The sequence below is a fragment of the Pipra filicauda genome, unplaced genomic scaffold (genome assembly GCF_003945595.2).
Source record: "Pipra filicauda isolate LSUMZ 115617 unplaced genomic scaffold, ASM394559v2 scaffold287_size946512_pilon, whole genome shotgun sequence".
In the NCBI taxonomy this organism is placed as follows: Eukaryota; Metazoa; Chordata; class Aves; order Passeriformes; family Pipridae; genus Pipra; species Pipra filicauda.
In genome coordinates, this window is record NW_024104406.1 from 253,643 (window position 1) to 273,456 (window position 19,814).

Sequence of the window (19,814 nt, forward strand, 5' to 3'; positions counted from 1 at the left end):
ATACCATGGAGAAGGGATTGTGCCTCAGGGATGGGACCCCACTGAGGGGATGCTGCAGGGACTGGGGCTTCAGCAAAGACTCAAATACGAAGGAACCTCCCAGGGATGGTGTTTTATTTCAGCCCAAGCCAATCCCAATAACTCCACAGACACAGAGGCAGTGTTGGCATGGCTGCATCCTGCCGTGCTCCAACCTGGGTGAAAACCCACCTGAGAAACCCCAGAGGGTCCTGGGGCTCAGCACGGGGGTGAGGGGCTGGCAGGGGTGGCTGGGCACTGAGGTTCCCCATGGCCTGGGAGCTTTCCAAGTCGGTCACAATTTCAGCCAGGATTTATAAAAGAAATTAAGAATTGACATAAAAATTACCCTGGTTAGGTACAGTCACCAGCTGAGACCTGACATGCTCATCACACCAGTGGGTGCAGCCTCAGTGTCACCTCTGCCATGTCACTGCCCTCTGTCCCCCCTGGAGGGACCCCAACATCTCTCCATTCCCACTCATCCCACACCAGCTGCTCCATGTCCCCAAGGGGGGCCCAAACCCAGGCTGGTGACTGTCCCCTCGCCACCCACTCTGCCACCCAGCCCTTGGGGCTTTTTTTGATTAAGTTTGTGAGGTTTGGTTATTTGTCCCTTCCTTAAACAAAAATTAAATCCAGTCACTTCCCCAGGATCCCGGCAGTCACTCAGCTGTACCCTCAGCTGTGAGGGGACATCCCATGAGACACGGCCACATCCCCCTGAATCTCCAGCATTGCTTGGAAAGATCGGAGGAACCACAGGGGTCAGGTCCTGCCTCAATCCCCTCCACAGCCACGGTGAATTCCTCTGAAAAATAATCATTCCTGGGAAAAAGCAAATAAAAAGAGAGGCTCACGGTCCTCTCCCGACTTCACCAAATTCCCAGCGGGTGCTCTGGCCCAGCTGGAGTCGAGTTGGTCAGAAAGGGGCCCCACTGTTGCCTCTGGGTGGTGGGATGGGCGCGGCAGTGATTGCTCTGAAGAACCAACCAAGGTGACGAGTTTGACAAAATAAGTTTATTTCGCTTCGCTTCGTTTCTGCCGAAACCTCACATTTTTCTTTTTTTTTTTTTTTTTTTTACTTTTTTTTGGCTGAAAAAAAAAAAAAAAATCCCCAACCCAAAAAACCCCCCAAACCAACCCGAAATGCAAAGACCGGCATCACTCCACCCTCGCCCAGAGGCGACCGAGGGGCTCCGACTCCCCCTGGGCCACAGGGCTGGGGGAGCCACCGCAGCCCCCCCAAAAATCCCCTTTGTATCCCCCCATCCCCAACCACGAACTGGCCCCCAAAACCGAGCCCTTGAGCCCCACAAATCCAAGCCCTGTAGGAAACGCTCACGGCTCTGAACGCCTGAGGGTTTTACTCAACCTTCTTAATTTTTGTTGGATTTTCTCCTCCTTTCCCGACGTTTTTTTGTGTGTTTTGTTGGTTTTTTTTTTAAATTAATTTATTTATAGATATATTTAAAAAAAGCAATAGTCCTTTGGTCCCTAAACTCTAAGGAATGATATGACTCTGAAACAAGTAATCCTATGTCCCTGTGCCAGTGACAAGCAGGGGAAGCGCGTGTCCCGCCGCCCTGCTCCATGGGATATATATATATATATACTTATTTATATATATCTTCTATAAGTCCAACATACTTTGATCCTTCTTTTTTTTTCCCCATCGCAGGGAAAAAGGAAAATCTTGCCGTTTCTTTATTTTTCCAAACAAGCATCCTCCAGGTGAAGCGCCCGAGGCTGGTCCCGTCCCACCGGCTTTGGTTTAAGAATCCATTTGGAGCCTCTTTTCCTCGTTTCTCCTGGGAAATCGGTAGCAGCAAATGAGTGCTTTAAAAAAAAAAACAACCCCAAAACCAAAGGTAGATCGTGGCCCCGCTGCCTGGGGGCCGCCGGCCCTTTCCCGGTGAGGGATTGGTGAGTCCCGGCGAGCGGCCGGCGGCGAATCGCAGCCCCGGCGTCGCATCGCTCCCCTCCTTCCTTGTCTTCTTCCTCTCGTTCCCGTTAAATAACAAACAAGACCAGTTTGGGAAAAAATTCAAAAAGGAAAAGCTACGACCAAAACACTCTCTTCTTCACCATTTTCTCCTCCTCCTCCTCCTCCTCCTCCTCTTCCTCCTCCGGGATGTGTAGCAAAGAAAGAGAGTTACGGGTTTGGATACTGCACTTGGGGAAGGGGAAAGTCGTCAGACACCGCGGGACACCCGACCTGAAAAAGAGGGAAGGGGCTGTTAGCCTGGTTCTTAGGGGATGGAGGGAGGGAAGGAGGCAGGGAAGGACCCAAATCCATTGGGAACACGCACACAGAGGGTCCCAGGCACAGAGATCCCTGCACACGCTCAGGGACATAACAGAGCGATGCCCTGGGGGGGCCCACCCCGACTGCCACGACCCCCCCGGGCACCGCGGGCCGGCCCCCCCTCACCTCTCTGCTGGGGTCAGTAGGGTCTGTTGGCATCTTTCGGCCGCTTTAGCTGGACTTTTAGCCTCTTCATGCCAATCTGGAAGCCATTCATGGCCTGAATGGCCGCCTGGGCGCTCGTCGGATTGTCAAAACTGACGAAACCTGCGGAGGGGACAGCGGGGTTTGTCACCACAGACATCACAGGCAGCTGCTTCACCTCAGCACAGGCACTGAAATCCCACAGGATGCTCCTGTGTTAGGGGTGCTGGGAGAGGGAGTTTTGGGGTGACAGCACAGCCCCAGATTGCAGGGGACTGGGTGACAGGCTGATGGCGTGTTCGGGGACACCAAGGTCTGCAGGGACATTGAGGTGACAGGGTCTGTGGGGACACCAGCATAGGAGGGTCCACAGGGACACAGGAGTGGTCTGCAGGGACACTACGGGATTGGATTTGTGGGGTTACTGGGGTGACAGGGTCTGTCAAATTGGTGAGGATTGTAAGGACACCAAGGTGATGGGGGCTGCAGGGACACTGAGGTGACAGGATCTGTGGGGACACCAAGGTCTGAGGGTCTGTGGGAACACCAATGTGATGGGGGCTGCAGGGACACTGGGGGGTTGCAGCATCTGTGGGGAAACCAAGGCCTGCAGGTCTGTGGGGACACAAGACTGACGGGGTCTGTTGGGACACTGAGGCGATGGGGCCTCCAAAGACACCACTGAGGTGACAGAGTCTATGGGGACACCAAGGTGACAGGGTCTGTGGGGACACCAAGGTCTGTGAGAGAGAGATGAATCCCTGAGCTAGGGATATCAGGGAGACATGGACATCTGAGCTGGAGACCAGGGAAGAGACAGACTCCAAAATGAGATGCTGGAGAGAGATGGACTCCCAAGCAGAGACACTGGGGAGAGATGGACCCCCAAGATGGAGATGCTCAGACCCTTGAGCTGGGGACATTGGAGACAGCCAGACCCCCAACATGGGGATACTGGGTGGAGCCAGACCCCTGAGCTGGGAACACTGGGAAGAGCCAAGGAGGGAGAATGGGACCCCCAGGCTGGAGACTGGAGAGAGCTGGGATATTGAGGAGAGCTGGATCTCTAAGCTGGGAAGCTGAGGAAACCTGAACCCCTGGGCTGGGATGCTGAGGAGAGCTGGACCCTTGAGTTGGGATGTTGAGGAAGAGCCAGAACTCCAGGCTGGGATGCTGAGGAGAATTGGACCTCTGAGCTGGGATGCTGAGGACAGCTGGAGCCCCGAGCTGGGACACCAGGGAGAGCCACACCCCGGGACTTACCAAAGCATTTACTCTGGTTGGTGGCACGGTCCACAAAGACTTTGGCAGAGATGACGTTGCCGAAAGGCAAGAACATCTGCGTGAGCTCCGCGTCCCCGAACTCCTGGGGCAGGTGATAAATAAACAGGTTACAGCCCTCGGGACCTGGGTGACACACAAAGGACAGCACACGTGAGCCATGAGGTGGGATCACCCTGGGGGGACACCGAGGAGCCCCCGGCCCCACGGAGGGGTGACCCCCACCCCTCACCTTCTCGCTGCTGCTGCGGGATGAGCGGTGCCTGCTGGGGAAAGGCTTGGCTGATGGGAGCATAGGCAGTGGGATATGCTGCTGGAAGAGAGAAACACGGAGCTGAGGCCACGGCATCTGTCCCAGCCCCGGGAAGGGCTGGGATGGGGATGTGCCCCACTGTCACCTGCAATGGAGGTGCCTCTCCTGCCCCAAGGGCTGCTGGCTCTGCCTTTCCCACCCTTCCTGGCACACCAGGGATGCAGGAATGGCTCCCCCAGGAGGGATGTTTGTGATAGCAGTAATACAGACTCAAGGCTGAGGAAAGATGGCACTTTCGATTGAAAAACCCCAAACATTTGGGGTCCAAAACTTGATTTTCTGTTGAAAATCTGGACATTGCTGTCAGTGCTCATAAAGAAACGGCTGCTGGGCTTGACACACTTCCATGGGAGGCTTTGACTCCCTTCTCCCCACAGCCCATCCCCTTGGCCATCAGATTTGGCCACATGATGAACATCCAAGGACTTCTGGTGTCTCCATTACCTCCCAAACCTTGCCCCCTCTCCTAGGTGCCACTGCCAGGCCTCCCCACAGAGTTCTCTCAGTTCCATGGACATTAAAACTCTCTTTCCCCCATCTAAAATTTGCATGGAGGGCACATCCATGTTGGTGGGATGAGGGGATGGTGCTTTCATTGGCATCACCCTCATCACTGCCCTGGAGCTCCTGCCAAGGCACAGCACCTGGTGCTCCCCTCATCACTCCATGCCCACGCACACTGCCTCAATCCAGTGTTCAACCTCATGGTGACATTTAACTCCCAAAATTAAGGGTGAGGAGCAAAGAGGGGAGAGAGGGAAGGGGAGGGAAGCGGAGTTTGAGACCTGCATAGTGCTGCATGCCGGCATAGGCCTGCTGGAGGGGGTCTGCCACCGTGGGGCTTTGAGCTGGGAAGAGAAAAGAAAGAAAAAGGAAGAGAGAATAAGCCAGAGAAAGCCAGGGATGCACAGCTCCCATGGGAAAGGGCTGGGCTAAGTGCTGCCACGGAGGGGCAGAGCTGCTCCCTGCCCGAATTCCCTCTTCCCTGTACCGCTCAGAACACCATGGGAGGAGGGAATTCAGTAGGGATCGGCACACGACTGGTCTATCCAGCGTATTCCCGAATGGGGAAGCACCCCTGGAGCGTCCAGCATGAGCTGAGCATGTGTCCCCAGCCCAGGGGAATGTCCCCAGGCCCAGGGAGCGTCCACAGCCCTGGGGGATGTTCCCAGCCCCGAGGGATGTCCCCAGCCCTGGGAGCCGTGGCAGAGCCCCCGGGCAGTGTAGGAGGGTACCTGGGTAGGGGTGGATGCCGTTGGTGTAGATGGTGTCGGAGGCGGGCTGCCCGTTGGTCTGGGGTGGCAGGGGGCTGAAGCCGTTCACGCCGATGGGCGCGGCAATGCTGGGCACCGGCGCCGTGCTGATCCCCGGGGGGGTGCTCGTACCTGCGGGAGGGGGTGTCAGCGCTGGCAGCCCCCCCAGGAGTGCTGAGTGGCACATGGAGGGGGGTCATACCTGAAGAGGGGGTGAGGGGGGCGGCCACCAGCCCGCTGACGTTGAAGGCGGCCATTTGTTGCATCTGGGCGGCGGCGATGGCGGCCATGGGGTTGAGGCAAGTGCCCTGGGCAGCTGCCATCAGGGCTGCCTGCTGCTGCATGATCTTAGGGAAAGAAAGGGGGGAAAAGGGGAAAGAGTGCAGGAGGCAGAGAGAAGGAGGGAGAAGACAGGGTAAATTAGCATTCCCGCTTTGCACCTGCACACGGGGACTCAGAGGGGACTCTCAAATGCCACCTGCTGCCAGACCTGGGGACAGGAAGAGGCCCAGGCGATGCTAAATATGGGACTACTGTGCCCTACAGCCACCCTCACCCAGAGGGTGAAGCCCTCTGTGTACCCCTAAACGGGAATACACCAGCCCTGACAGGCATCCGCGCCCGCTGGCACCGGTACTTTCACGGGCCAAACCAGCCCCCCGCAGCTACGGGGCCTCCCAAAAACCCCCCGGTGTGCAGCAGCTCCTACCGCTTGTGTGTAGGCCCCGTAGGCGCCAAACTGGATGGTCATGGGGTTGAAGATGCCCAGCTGCCCCGCCATCTGATGCATCCGACGCAGGGTCCTCTCCTTATCCGTGTCCGCAAACTTCACCACCAGGCTGGACGAGGCGCCCTGAGGCAGGAGGGAAGATGGGGTTGATGGCAGGACACCGGCAATGACCCCAGAACGTGTCCCCAGCTGTGGGTGCTGGCAGCATCCTCGGTCCCGGGGACATTGCCCAGCTTGGCAGTAGCCAGCGATCGATGGGAGGTCTAATTATAGCCCGTTTTTCTCCCAGGTGGCAGCTCCCTGACCTCTGCTTCCTTTTTCCCCTCCTCGTTCAGTTTTGACCTTCAGCGTTAATTAAACAGCCCCTATCTCCAGCACGGAGGGAATTAGCCCCGCACTCCCACCTCTGGGGCTCAGCGCCCGGCAGGGAGGAACCTCGGGGTGACGTGGCCAACAAATTGCTGGTCTGTAGGATTTTGATCCAATTAGAGAGACGATCAAATTAGCTGGTGATGGGATTAGGCAGGGTCAGATGGGGCAGGGTGCGAGCCTGGCACTTACCGGCATGGTTTGGCTGCCGTGCAGGCTGTTGATGGCAGCCTGTGCCTCGGCATGGCTCCCATATTTCACAAAGGCACAACCTAAGGACACAGAAGGGACATAGCACATGTTGGATTTGGCCACTGTGGGTCCACAAGGTGCCCACCCAGCACCCCAAAGCCCACCTTTGCTGGCTCCATCAGGCCCTCGCAGGATGGTGCACTCCTCGATTTGGCCGAAGGGCTCAAAGAGGCGGCGGACATCGTCCTCACTCTGTTGCTTCCCCAGCATGCCCACAAAGAGCTTCCTGTCTTCTAAAAACAAAACCAAGGCCATTGCAGAGCAGGATGTCCCTCCCATCCCATCCCCTCATCACAAGTGGTGTGTGGAGGGGAAGAGCCGGGTGACACCAGAGCACGGGGAGGGAATGACAACAATCCTGGGTTTACCACCTCCATCCTACAGAACACCCAGGGTGGGAAAAGCTCTCCTGTGGGGAAATTGCTTAGGGGTGAAGCTGGGAAGAGCTGTCACTTTAGGGAGTGGAGCTGGGGCTTTTCCCAGCGATAGAGGGGCCGACTCCCCCGGCGCTGAGGCGGGATGCGGCAGGGAACAAAGAGAACCCACAAACCAGCCGCGATCGCCTTCACATGATCGACTCACAGAACAACCCGCAGCCTCCGGCCGTGCCCGGGGGACATCAATAACCCAAACACAAGAGAAGGGAGAGTAAATAATGAGAATTTCATGATTATTACCAGCATCTGTCTTGTGCGGCCGCGCGCTCCCGCCGCACGCTAATGGCATTTGACAAAGAAAATAAGGTGCCCTGTCAAGAGCGTTGCCGGGGAAATAAATAAATAATGGCAGGAGACGATGAATGCTCTGTCCGTTAAGGTACCAGGAAAATTAGTTAAGGGAATAACGCTTGTGTGTTGTCTGGTTAAATATAAACCATCTCCCGATGAGGGCAGCCGGGGGTAGCGGGCTGGGCGGCCCAGTGTCGCCTCCCGGGCGAGGGGCCGGAGCCAGGAGCCCCAGCTCGCCCATCGATTTTTAATGCTTCACCAAGTACGCTCGGTAAGTGGGTAATTTATTTGCCAGGTCCCTCTGGGACGTGCTGGCACCAGCTCCCAGCGTGTTTAATAACGGGGTTTGAATAGGGGGGTGTCTACCTCGGCTGTCCTGCCGAGGGCAGGGGGCCCCACGGGAGCATCCCACGTGTCTGAGTGCGCCTACCTGCCCAGCGACACAGCAAATGTGGGATTTTGATCCAATTCCTGCGATTTTTGCCCACATTATCACCTCAGCCTGGAAACAGTGCAGCCCTATGAGCTGCGAATGCCCACGGAGAATTTCAGGGTGGGGGGATGGCAGTTTCTGTTTGAGAGGGGCTCGGGCCATGTGCAGCCAACTCCTGCAGCCTGCCTCTGCTGGGGGTCCTGCAGGCAATGCTGGGCAGGGAATTGGCTTGTTTGGTGGATAAAGGCAGTGTGGGAGAGCAGCTGGCTCGCCCTGTGCCCCCCAGGATGTCGAGATGCTCATGGTATGACATCAGGATGATGTCAGGACATTCCCAGGATGACATCTCAGCTGGCAGGGCAGGGAGAGACAAGATGGTCTTTGCTCTGCACTCAGGTTTGGATGCTACCAGCAAAGGAAGCTCTTTTCACGGTTTCTCTGCAAACCAAACTCCCTGCGGTGGCCCCCGCAATGCCATCGTGTGCCCCATTTCCCCCAGATGACCCTGTGCCCCCCTGTCCGTGCCAGGCAGCCAGGGAACCTGGCTAGGGACCTACCTCCTCGGCCCTCGCTGTCGGCCGGCTTCACCTGGATGGGGCGGTTCATCTGCAACACACAAGGGGGAGTGGGTGGTCAGTGCGGTGCCCCCTGAACCCTTTCCACGGGGAACAGCAGGATTTGGCCCCAGAGTGGCACAGGGAGCCAGGAACAAGGGGAAGGCCGTGCAAGAACAGATCCGGGGCTCGCGGCCACGCCGACCTGGGGATGCCACATGTGGAGGGCGATGCTCCGGCCCCAGGGATGGGCACCCGGTGCTGCAGGCGCCCGCCGGGCTGCCGGTGCCAGGCTTGGCCGCCTGCCCACTTTCCTCGACTGCAAAGGACTGCAGAGGCAGCAGCAGCACCCCGCCAGCCCCAGCCCCTCCGGCACCACCGCCCTCCTTTCCCCAAACCTCACCCAAATTCGGCCTCTCCTTGTCCCCGCCGCGTGTACCCGCGAGTGCGACACGTGTGTGCAGCAGGACACGCCGGGCGGGCACACACAGCCCTGGCCCGCTGCCCCATGGAGCCATTTCTCCTCCTCTCTCCCCCTCCTTTTTCCCCTCTTTTAGCCGAAAAATGCTACAATTATGGCCGTATCCATGGCAACAAGCGTGCTTCCCCCGCGATGCTGCGGAGCCCGAGCCATGTGCTCGATGGGGTCGTCACGGCAACGGCGAGATGTCACGCATGACGGCGCGGGGGTGCGCACACGGACACGCCTCGAGCACACATGGGACAGTCGCCCCCACGCGCATGTGCAGCCCCATCCCAGGGTGCCCCCACCACACCCCTGGAGGGGGTCCCCAAATTTCGGGGCTGCGTGGGGGCAGAGCCAGTCCCCCTCGCATCAGGGCGAGGAAGAGGATGGGGAAGAGAGAAGAGGAGGGAGGTTTCCACAGCAACCGCCTCGTCTCCAGGGAAACGTGGAGAGAAATGTCAGCGCAGAGCTGGGGATGGTCCAGGGAAGGGTTTGAGTCCCCAGAAGCCACTGGGTGGCACAGGGTGGCACCAAGGGACACCTCATCCATCCATGTCACTAGCCCCCCGAACATCCATCCTGTGCGGGGCAGGATTCAGCTCACCCCAGACCCAGGAGGCTGTGACAGCAACGAGACCCTAAAAGCAGCACCCCCTGTCCCCCACATCCCTGCTGCAGCCGGGAGGAGGGAACCCCAGTTTTGGGGGGGCTGCTCCCCCTGCACTGACCCGCCAGCCCTATTTCCCAGCGTGATGGCCTTTGCTGGAATAAATTTCCCGTGCCCGCTGCTGTGTGCTTAATGCAATAAACCCAGCGAGGATGATTTAGAATAACATTTACGGAGCCGCAGAGTGTCATTTTGATGTGTCTCCCGTCTCCGCTCGCCGGTTATTAAACTGTATTGATTCCCCAGGAGCGGCTGATGTTTATAAATGTCAGGCCTCGGGGACTGGCTTAACCTACCCCAGGGCTGCTGCACCACGCCGGGGAGAAACCGCCCTGGCCTCTGGACACCCCCAAAAGGGGGTTTTGCCATCCTTGGCATTGCCACATGCCCATTATGAGGTGCCTGGTGACCCCCTGCACCAGCTCCTGTGCCACTCAGACCTCCGCCTGCGCCCAGCTGTCCCCACAGCACCCCTGCACCATGTCCACACCGTCACCCACCGCTGCCCAACAGCCCTTCATCCATTCTGCCCACCCCCCAACACCCATCCTTGCATTCACCCATCCCAGACACCCACACAATCACTCACACATCCATCTCCCCCCAGGATTCACCCATCCATCCCCCAACACTCATTCCCTAGCACTCATCCATATCCCCAACACTCATCCATCCATTCCCCAACACCCATCCATCCCCTTAGCATCCATCCATGCCCTCAGCACCTGTCCTCATCCATTCCCATAGCATTCATCCATATCACCAACATCCATCCATCCATTCCCCAACATCCAGTCCCACAGCATCCATCCGTCCCCATAGTACCCATCCATATCCCCAGCACACACGCACATCCATCCATCCTCCAACACCCATCCATCCCCATAGCACCCTCCACAGTCCTAACACCCATCCATCCCCATGGCACCCATCCATCCCCCATCTCCCTGTCACCCACCTTTCCACCCACACAGCACCCACACATCCACTCCCAACTACCATCCATCTCCCCAGCCCCAAGGCCATGGTCATAGGAGACCCTGGCTGGGGTGTCCCAGCACCCACCATCACCGTCACCCCACAGAGCCCCAGCTACAGCACCCCATGGCCAAACCACCCCTGCCCCACAGCCCAGGGGTCACTGTGGGTTGCTAAACCACCTCCTAACCGCTTGGGCACTGTCCCCCACCCACATTTGGACCCCTTCAACTGCCTGGGCACTGGGGAGAGCCAGTCCATGGTGAATCACTGGCAGGGGGAACAGGGTCACTTCTAGCCTTTGTTCCTTCTTCAGCATCCTCCTCCAGCATCCTCCTCCTCCTCCTCCTTCTCCTCAAAACCAACAGCTGGAGGATCCAGCAGGCCACCACGCATCCAAATGAGCCGAGATGGAGGTGGCAGGTGACGCTGGAGCAGCAGGCACCCGTGGGAGCCTGGTGTCCACGTCATGCTGGGGCCCCCGGGCAGCCAACACCCGGTGCAGGGAAACAGAAACTAGGTTACAGGCAGTCACCCATCATGGGAACACCCTGCCAAAGCCCCAGGGGTGACCCACAGTGAGGGACACAGCCAGCCTAGGAACAATCACACCACCACACAGCCCTGCACGTGCACGGTCACCCTGGCACACCCCCTGCACAGCCACACCCCCCTACAGCCACACACCCACACGCCCCTTAGCACCACCACAGACCCCCCAGCACCCTCCATGCACACCCACCCACCCACACACCCACTCACACACCCCTGGTACGGCCGCGCGCTCGTGCCCACGCAGCACTGCACAACCAGCACTGCTGTGCACCCACGTGTGGCCACGCACCCACTGCACCCAGCCCCGTGTGCACCCGCACTCCCCGAGCCCTCATGAACCCCCACGCACCCACACAGCCCCCACAACGCCCTCCCCGTGGCCGTGGATCCTGCACAGCTGCGGGCACACACCCCAGGGTGCACAGCCAGCACTGGGACACAACGGCCCTCGCTTGAGTTTCCCCACTGCCACTGCAAACCCACAGCGGGACCCCCAGGAGCCCTTTATGGACACAGGGACACTCCAGGACACCGCCCTGGATGGCCACAGCACTCCCCAGCAGCACCCCCACTCCACCCCCATCCCCACCCACCCACACTGGGGCCTGGTGCAGTCCTGTGCACACCTGAGCACACCTGAGCAGCTCCCAGCACACCCCCAGTGTGGGGGCCTGTGCAACACCTGCATGCACACCTGCACTCTGCTCACCCCCTGCACACACTCACAGCCCCACCACCGCCACCCCCCTGGCCCACCTGCACCCACACCCACAGCCTGTCACCATCTCTGGGGGCAAAGACACCCCCAGCACCTCTTTACACACACACACACAGAGACACCAACACACTTGCACACTCACCAACACCCACCTGTGCACACCCGGGGGGACAAAGCTGTACCCCCACCAACGCACACCCACCCCCCCGCACCACCTGTGGGTGCAGCATCCCCCGAGCACTGCCCCCTGTACACCTGCAACCGCACACACACACAAAACAGGGTGGAAAAATACACCCTCCAGCCAACACACTGACACTAAACCCATCCCTGGGGGCTGATACACACCCTCACCAACACAGGCGTGCACATTCTCCCTCTCTGCCTGCAAATACACCCTGCTCACCAACACACCCTGTCATTGGCAGCAGGTACACCCTTCTCACCGACACTCACACTCACATACAGCCTCCCTGCAAATACACCTCTTCACCAACAGCCTCTACCAACACCCCTCACCAACACCCTGCCCATTCCTGGATGCAGATACACCTCTTCACCAACACCTCCCTGCCGACACCCTCCCCATCCCTGGATGCAGATACAGCCTCTCAGCCACACACACACACAAACACAGTCACAATCCCTATCTCTGAGCGCAAATACATCCTCAGCACCAACAACTGCCCTGCCAATGCATGCACCTCATCTCTGGGTGCAGATACAGCCCACTCAACAACACCCACACACCCTATCCGTGGGTGCGGATACACCCCCTCACCAACACCTTTCCATCCCAATCCCTGGGAGCACATACATCCTGCTCGGCAACACCCCCACTCACACACCCCTTCCACGGCTGCAGATACACCCTGCTCAGCAACACCCCTCCATCCCCATCCCTGGGAGCAGATACACCCACTATCCAACACCCCTCCATCCTCATCCCTGGGTGCAGATACACCCTGCAACACCCATATCCTCCATCCATGGGTGCAGATACACCCTGCACACCAACACACACATCAACCCTGCGCGCTGATGCACCCTGCTCATCAACACCCCTCCATCCTCATCCCTGTGTGCAAATACATCCTGATCACCAACACCCCTCCATCTTCATCCCGAACCCTGTGTGCAAACACATCCTGATCACCAACACTGCTTCATCCCCACCCCATCCCTGGGAGCAGATACACCCCCTCACCAACACCTCTCCATCCTCGTTCCCATCCCCATCCCTGGGTTCAGATACATCCCTTCACCATCACCCCTGCCAACATCCCTTCATGCCGATCCCCGGGAGCAGATACAGCCCCTCACCATCACCCACATCCCTCCTACAACCTCCCCGGGCTCAGCCCCCCCACGCCGGCGCGGGCAGAGGCTGCCGGGCGGTGCCGGGCCGTGCCGGGCCGGGCGGAGCGGAGGCGGCGGCAGACAAAGGCGGGGCCCTACCTCGATGCAGAGGATCTTGGACCCGGCGGGCACCCACAGCACGGGCGGCCGCGGCCCGGGCGCCGGCACCTGCGGCAGCTGCATGGCCGGACCGGCCGGACCGGCACGGCGGCTCCACCCGAGGCGGCTCGGCTGAGCTCGGCTCGGCTCGGCTGGGCTCGGCTCGACTCGGCTGAGCTCGGCTCGGTTCGGCTGGGCTCGGCTGGGCTCGCGCAGCTGCGCGGGGGGCGGGGCAGGGGCGGGGCGGCCGCAGCCCCGGCGAGCCGAGCCGGGCCGGGCTGGGCCGAGGGGCGAGGCCGCGGTGGGACACGCCCCCTAGGCTGGACACGCCCCCAGACTGGACACGCCCCCCGCGCAGCGCCGGGGGCGGGGCCTGAAGGGGAGGGGAAAGAGGAGGGCGGAGGGGGGAAGGGGGGAAGAGGGGTGCTCAGGTGGAGGTGTGAGCACAGGTACAGGGGTGTGAGCACAGGTACAGGTGTGAGCACAGGTACAGGGGTGAGCACAGGTATAGAGGTGTGAGCACAGGTACAGGGGTGTGAGCACAGGTACAGGTGTGAGCACAGGTACAGGGGTGAGCACAGGTACAGGGGTGTGAGCAGGTACAGAGTGTGTGAACACAGGTACAGGGGTGAGCACAGGTATAGAGGTGTGAGCACATGTATAGAGGGGTGAGCACAGGTACAGGGGGATTGTATAAGCACACACGGGTGTGCACAGGTACAGGAGGCATGCACAAGCACAGAGGGGTGTGCACATGTAGAGAGGTACACAAGCACACGTGGGTGTGCACAAGCATGGAGGTGCATGCACAGGCACAGGGGTGTTTTCACAGGCACACACAGGTGTCTACACAAGCACCCGTGGCTGTGCACAAGCACAGAGGTGGGCACACAGGCACAGAGGAGCGTTCACAAGCACAGTGACGTGTGCTCAGGCACAGACAGGTGAGCACATGCAGATGGGAGCACCAACACGGGGGTTTGAGCACATGGCCACACCTGCCCAGATGCCCTTCACGAACACACAGGCCCAGAGGGGTGTGCGCAAACATGTGCCCAGGCAGGGCTTGTGCCCACACACTCACATGCACGCACATGCTCACACGCATCCCTGTGCTCACCCCGTGGAAAGGGCCCAGCAGCTATGGCAGCCATACACCTCACCTGTGTGCCTGATGAGATTCCCCCATGGCAGGGCCTGACCCCGCCTCCTTTAGGCTGCCGAAATGGGCTATTAACTCTTAAACCTACTAGCGCTCAGTCACCCCAGTGACAGCACATCTCAGGAAGCCACATCCCCTTGACCACATCCCCCTCCGCCAGCCCCGCGCACCCGCGGCAGGGATTGATATTCACGGGCCCCGGCACGTTCCCCAGCCAACCCGCGGGCCTATTGATTTTTATTTAGGCGAATAATTAAATATTTATTTTCACTTTGTTAAGCTCGGGAGGTCGGAGCCCACAGAACGCGCAACAGCACGCGGGCGGCAGGAAAATCGATTCCTCGGTTTGCGGCCACTGGAAGTGGCTCCCGCGCCCCAGGGAGGTGTCACCGGCCCCCACCCCAGCTCACCCCGACCCCCGGTGTCACTTACCCCCGGCAGCGTCTTCTGCTCATGCAGGGCGCTCTGAGCCTTCAGCGCCGAGTCGCGGGCGCAGTAGGTGAGGAAGGCACAGCCTGCGGAGATGGGGAGAAGGGATCAGTGTCTGGCCTGGCACCGCTACAGAGCCCCAGGCACACGGGGAACTGGTGGCATGGATAATATGCCACTGAGGTATCTCAGCACCCTGGCATCCAGCATCCCAGCACCTTGACAGCCCAGGACCCTGGTACTCAACACCATGGCATCTGGCACCCTGGTACCCTAGCATCCAGCACCCCAGCATCCCGGCATGGTGGCACTCAGCACCTGAGCATCCTGGCACCGTGGAATCCAGCCCCTTGGCACCATGGCATCCAGCATTCCAGCACGCTGCAGAATGGCATCTAGCATCCCTGCAACCTGGCATGGTGCAATCCAGCACCTCAGCACCATGGCATCCTGCATCCCTTCACTCTGGCGCCCAGCACCCTGGCATGTGGCAACCTGGTACTCTGGCACCCAGACACCCAGGTGGGCACCAGTGCAGCCACAGCTCACCCCCAAAACAGGGCGGGAGATGGAGCAGTGGGATAGACGAAGGAGCAAGGCAGGAGCAGGCAGCACGTGGGCAGTGCTGCTCCAGCCCTAGGCTCTGGGGAAAGCCACAGCCCACGTCCTCCAGGAAGAAGATCTCTCAGTGTCAAGGCCATGCATCCTGGCTTGCCACCACACTTCTCCCAGCCTTGAGCATCCTCCTTGGGATGAGACTTGTGTGGCGAAGGCGCTCCAGCTCCTCTGACATCGCGGTGCTTCGGGAATCGGGAATGCGCCTGGGGTGAGGTTTTCCCACGCTGACTCACGCTGCCGAACCGCTCGCTCACACGGAGCTGGCGGCGACAAGTGAGCCCTGGGGACAGGGTCCCGTCCTCTTCCCTCCATCTCTCCCAGAGCATTCCCGGTCCTCGTGCCGCCGCTGTGCTGCTCCCTCCCCGAGGGCTCCCCCCCAGTCTGCTGGGGTCACATCCAAAAGCATCTGAAAGTGATATTAAAACAGCAGCAAAACAGTTTTCCTTCAACAAAGTAAATATTTAATGAATAAAATTGACATTGATGCATTTTTAATATTGGCACAATTAAATCCGCCAGCTGATTAAGTATTAATAACTCTTAATAAGTACAATCAGCGTGCCTGGGAGGAGAGGCAGTGCAGCAGCAGGGTGGGGGACACCGAGGGATGGGGTCCCTCGCCTGCCTCGGGGTGTTGGGGACATCTGCCCTCGTGGGGAGCAAGGAGAGATCCCCCCTGGATACAATCACTGCGGGTGGGAAGTGGAGATCAGCACAGCAGCTCGCCTCAGTCCCGGTGCCATTTCCAGTGTTTACCATCCGCAATCACATTGGCTTCCTCCTCTGCGCTCTTCTTTCTCTCTTTTTTTTCCCCCTTTTCCCTACAGGCAACAATGTGGACAGTGCCTGGGTGTTCTGGAGAAGTTTGGAGGGCAGGCGTGGGAGCGATTCCACTCCAGAGGCTCGCTGGGAGGGAGGATGCTGTTCAAATTGGAGGAGTGTCCGCAATTAAATCACGCGGCTGGGCCGCAGCCGTTGAAGCCCGTGATGGAAGGAGCACTGAGGGGGCCTGGAAAGGTGCAAATCCCATTGTTCCGGGCACACAAACAGCTTCAGAGGCACCTGGAGACATTTCGGAGGCCACGGTGCTGAGAATGGTGGAGTCCAGGCGGCCGCCCCACGGCCGAAGGGCATTGATGTGGCCACATCCACAGGTGCCGAGTTTCGGATTCCCGAAAGTCATGTTGAAACAGGTGCTGCCCGTGGCACAGGGGCTCGGTGACAGCGTGTGGATCCTGCCTGGGTGTCACTGGGGTGCCCTGACACTGCTCCAGCGCCGCAGACCCCGGCTCACGGGAGGGGGTTTCTGGAGGGGCCCCAGAGGTGCCATGTGAGCCCTTTGGTGTGTCGCTGCTCGGGGTGCTGGTGCTCTGCACCCCATGCCACGGTGCCACACAGCACCGGGGGCACAGTGCAGGCAGGGGGGGCCCCATCCGTGCTGGGTGCCTCGATACCAGGTGAGTGCCTCCATCCCAGGGATGCTCCAACTCCAGTGGTACCCAAAACTCATGTGGGTGTCCCAGTGCCAGACGGGTGCCCCCAACCCAGACAGTGTCCCAAAATCCATTGGGATGCTCCCAGCCCTGCAGTGCTCCGATCCCAGGGTGCCCCCAAGACAGATGGCAGCACCCTAACCCCAGGTGGGTGCCCCCCATGTGGGTGCCTCCCAGGTGTCCCCATCCTAGAGGTTCTTCCACCATTGGTGGGGGCCTCTTCCTGTGGGGTACCCCAGTCTTAGGGGGCCCACATACCAGGATGCCCCATACTGGGATGCCCCCACCTCAGATGTACCTTCACCTCAGGGGTGCCTCCACCTTAGGGGTGCCCGATACCGGGGTGTCCCTAGTTCGGATGTACCTCCGCCTCAGAGGTACCCCATAGCAGTGTAGCCCATGTCAGGTGTACCTCCATTTCAATGGTGCCCCCAGCTCAGGGGTACCTTCACCTCAGGGGTATCCCCTCCTTGGGGTGCCCCATACCTATGGGTACCTCCAGATCAAGGGTACTTCCACCTTAAGTGTAACTCAACTGAGGGGTGCCCCACATTTGGGTGCCCCACCTCAGGGTGTCCCACCACAGAAGTACCTCCATTTCAGGGGTACATCACCTCAGGGATACCCCCATCTCAGAGGTGCCCCATGCCAGCATGTCCCACCTCGGGGGTGTTTGCAGATCATGGGTGCCACATCTCAAAGTGTCCCACCTGAGGGGTACCTGTACCTCGGGGTGCTCCACCTCAGGGGTGCCTTCACCTCAGGGGCGCCGCATATTTGAGTATCTTCACCTCAGCGGTGTCCCACCTCCAAGGTACCTCACCTCATGTCTTCATCTCAGGGTTGTCCCACATCAGGGATGTCCCACCTCAGAGGTTCCCCTGTCTCGAGGTGCTCCATCTCAGGATGTCCCACCTGACAGGTACCCACTCCTATCTCAGGGCACTCCACCTTAGGATGTTCAACCCCAGCAGTGCCCCATAGTTAGGTGCCACATCTCAGGTTGTCCCACCTGAGTAATATTCAAATCAGGGGTGCCTTCACCTCAGGGATGTCCCACCTCAGGGGTGTCTTCACATCAGGGGTCCCCCTATATCAGGGTCCTCGACCTCATGTTTTCCCACCTCAGGGTGTCCCACCTGAGGGGTTCCCCTATCTCAGAGCACTCCACCTCAAGTATCCCACCTGAGGGGTACCTCACGTCAGGAGAGCTCCACATCTGGGTGCCCCATCTCAGGGCGTCCCACCTGAGGGGTACCTCACCTCAGGGGTGTCTTCACATCAGGGCACCCCACCTGAGAGACAGGACCCCTCACCTGAGGGGTTCCCCCCACCTCAGGACGCTCCACCTGAAGGGTCCCTCACTGGAGGGGTCTCCCCTACTGAGGGATGTCCCACCCCAGGGGTGCCCCATACTCAGGTGCCACATGTCAGGGGTCTCCCACCTGAGGGGTCCCCCTATTTCAGGGCACTGCACCTCAGGGTGTCCCACCCGAGCAGTACCTCACCTGAGGGTTTCCCCCCCCGCCTCAGGGTGTCCCACCTGAGCGGTACCTCACCTGAGAGTCGTCCCCCCCTCGGGGTGTCCCACCTGAGCGACACCTCCCCTCAGGCCAGCCCCATCCCCGGGTACCCCCCTCACAGTGTCCCACCCGGGGGGTGTCCCCGGCCCGGCGCCCCCGCACCTTTGTGCATGCCGGTGAAGCGATCCTTGAGCACGGTGAGCTCGTAGATGCGGCCGAACTCCTCGAAGAGCGGCTTGAGGTCGCTCTCCTCCAGGTTGCGCGGGATCTGCCCCACGAACAGCTTGATGGCGTCGTGGTCCTTCATGGCGATGGCGCCGGGCGGGCGGCTCAGCCCGTTCACCCGGCCGCTGTTCGCGGTGCTGAACGCCGCCCCCGCCGCCTCGCCCGCCGCCGCCGCCGCCGCCGCCATGGCCCGCCCGGCACCGCCCGCCCGCCCGGCACCGCCCCGCTCGGCTCGGCTCGGCTCGGCTGGGCTCGGCTAGGCTCGGCTAGGCTCGGCTCCGCTCGGCTCGGCCCGGCCCCGCTCGGCCCCGCTCGGCACCGCCCCGCTCGGCCCCGCTCGTCTCGGCTCGGCCCGCGCCCGCCCGCGGGCTCGTGACGTCAGCCAGCCGGCCCCGCCCAGCCGCGCCGTATTAGCATAATGAGGGAGCGGCGGCCAATCAGGGTGGGGGGCGGGGAGAGGGGCGGAGGGCTCCGCCCACTGCTGCCCCCTGCCGGGCTGGCCCGGAGCCCCCCCATCGCCCCCATCGCCCCCATCGCCCTCCCGGTCCATCACCCCTGTGTCCCACATCATTCCCATCGCCCCCCCACCAACCTCCGTCACCCCCATCACCCCCCCATCATCCCTATCGCTCCCATCGTTGCTATCATCTCCATCACCCTCCTGGTCCATCACCCCCCGTGTCCCCCATCACGCCCATGTCTCCCATCACCCCCATCATCCCCATCACCCTCCCGGTCCATTGGCCCCTATGTCCCTCATTATGCTCCATCACCCCCATCAGCCCCCCCATCACTCCCATCAACCCCGGCATGCTCTGCAACCCCCCATCCCCCTCATCGCCCCCCAATGTACCCCCTCCCTGCTGCACCCCATGTCACCCAAAAAATCTGTAATTAGACTGAGCGACTTTAATACCTGGTGTGGTCGTTAATTAATTAATTAGTCCCAGAGCAGCAGCTGGGGGTGCCCAGCTTCCCCGGCACTACCACGCGTGTGCAGCTGTGTGAGTGTGCAAGCGTGTGCTGTGTGGGCACGTGGGTGTGCAAGGGTGCTGTGTGTGTGCCAGTCTACACAAGCACGCGTGTGTATGTTCAAGCATGTGCTGTGGTGTGTGTGCAAGCACATACACGTGCTGCAA

The 19,814-nt window shown here is 60.0% G+C and overlaps 1 protein-coding gene across 9 annotated transcripts; it reads right to left on the reverse strand.

Moving 5' to 3' along the window:
- Positions 1 to 1,016: 1,016 nt before the first annotated feature.
- Positions 1,017 to 18,871, reverse strand: CELF6 (CUGBP Elav-like family member 6). 9 transcript variants are annotated; one of them, XM_027723903.2, is made up of 13 exons: positions 18,613 to 18,871; positions 14,820 to 14,902; positions 8,387 to 8,435; positions 6,773 to 6,901; positions 6,609 to 6,688; positions 6,027 to 6,170; positions 5,520 to 5,664; positions 5,300 to 5,449; positions 4,850 to 4,912; positions 3,984 to 4,064; positions 3,734 to 3,877; positions 2,453 to 2,593; positions 1,017 to 2,236 (listed from the first exon to the last, which is right to left on the reverse strand). In XM_027723903.2, exons 1-12 carry the CDS (start codon positions 18,860 to 18,862, stop codon positions 2,466 to 2,468), a joined length of 1,446 nt encoding a protein of 481 aa, XP_027579704.1. In that variant the 5' UTR covers positions 18,863 to 18,871; the 3' UTR covers positions 1,017 to 2,236; positions 2,453 to 2,465. The 9 variants fall into 9 exon arrangements, with proteins under 9 accessions (XP_027579704.1, XP_027579770.1, XP_027579713.1 ...); XM_027723969.2 differs by having other exon boundaries at positions 6,773 to 6,898; positions 18,613 to 18,825; XM_027723912.2 differs by having other exon boundaries at positions 3,984 to 4,061; positions 18,613 to 18,757.
- Between the last annotated feature and the right edge of the window lie 943 nt (positions 18,872 to 19,814).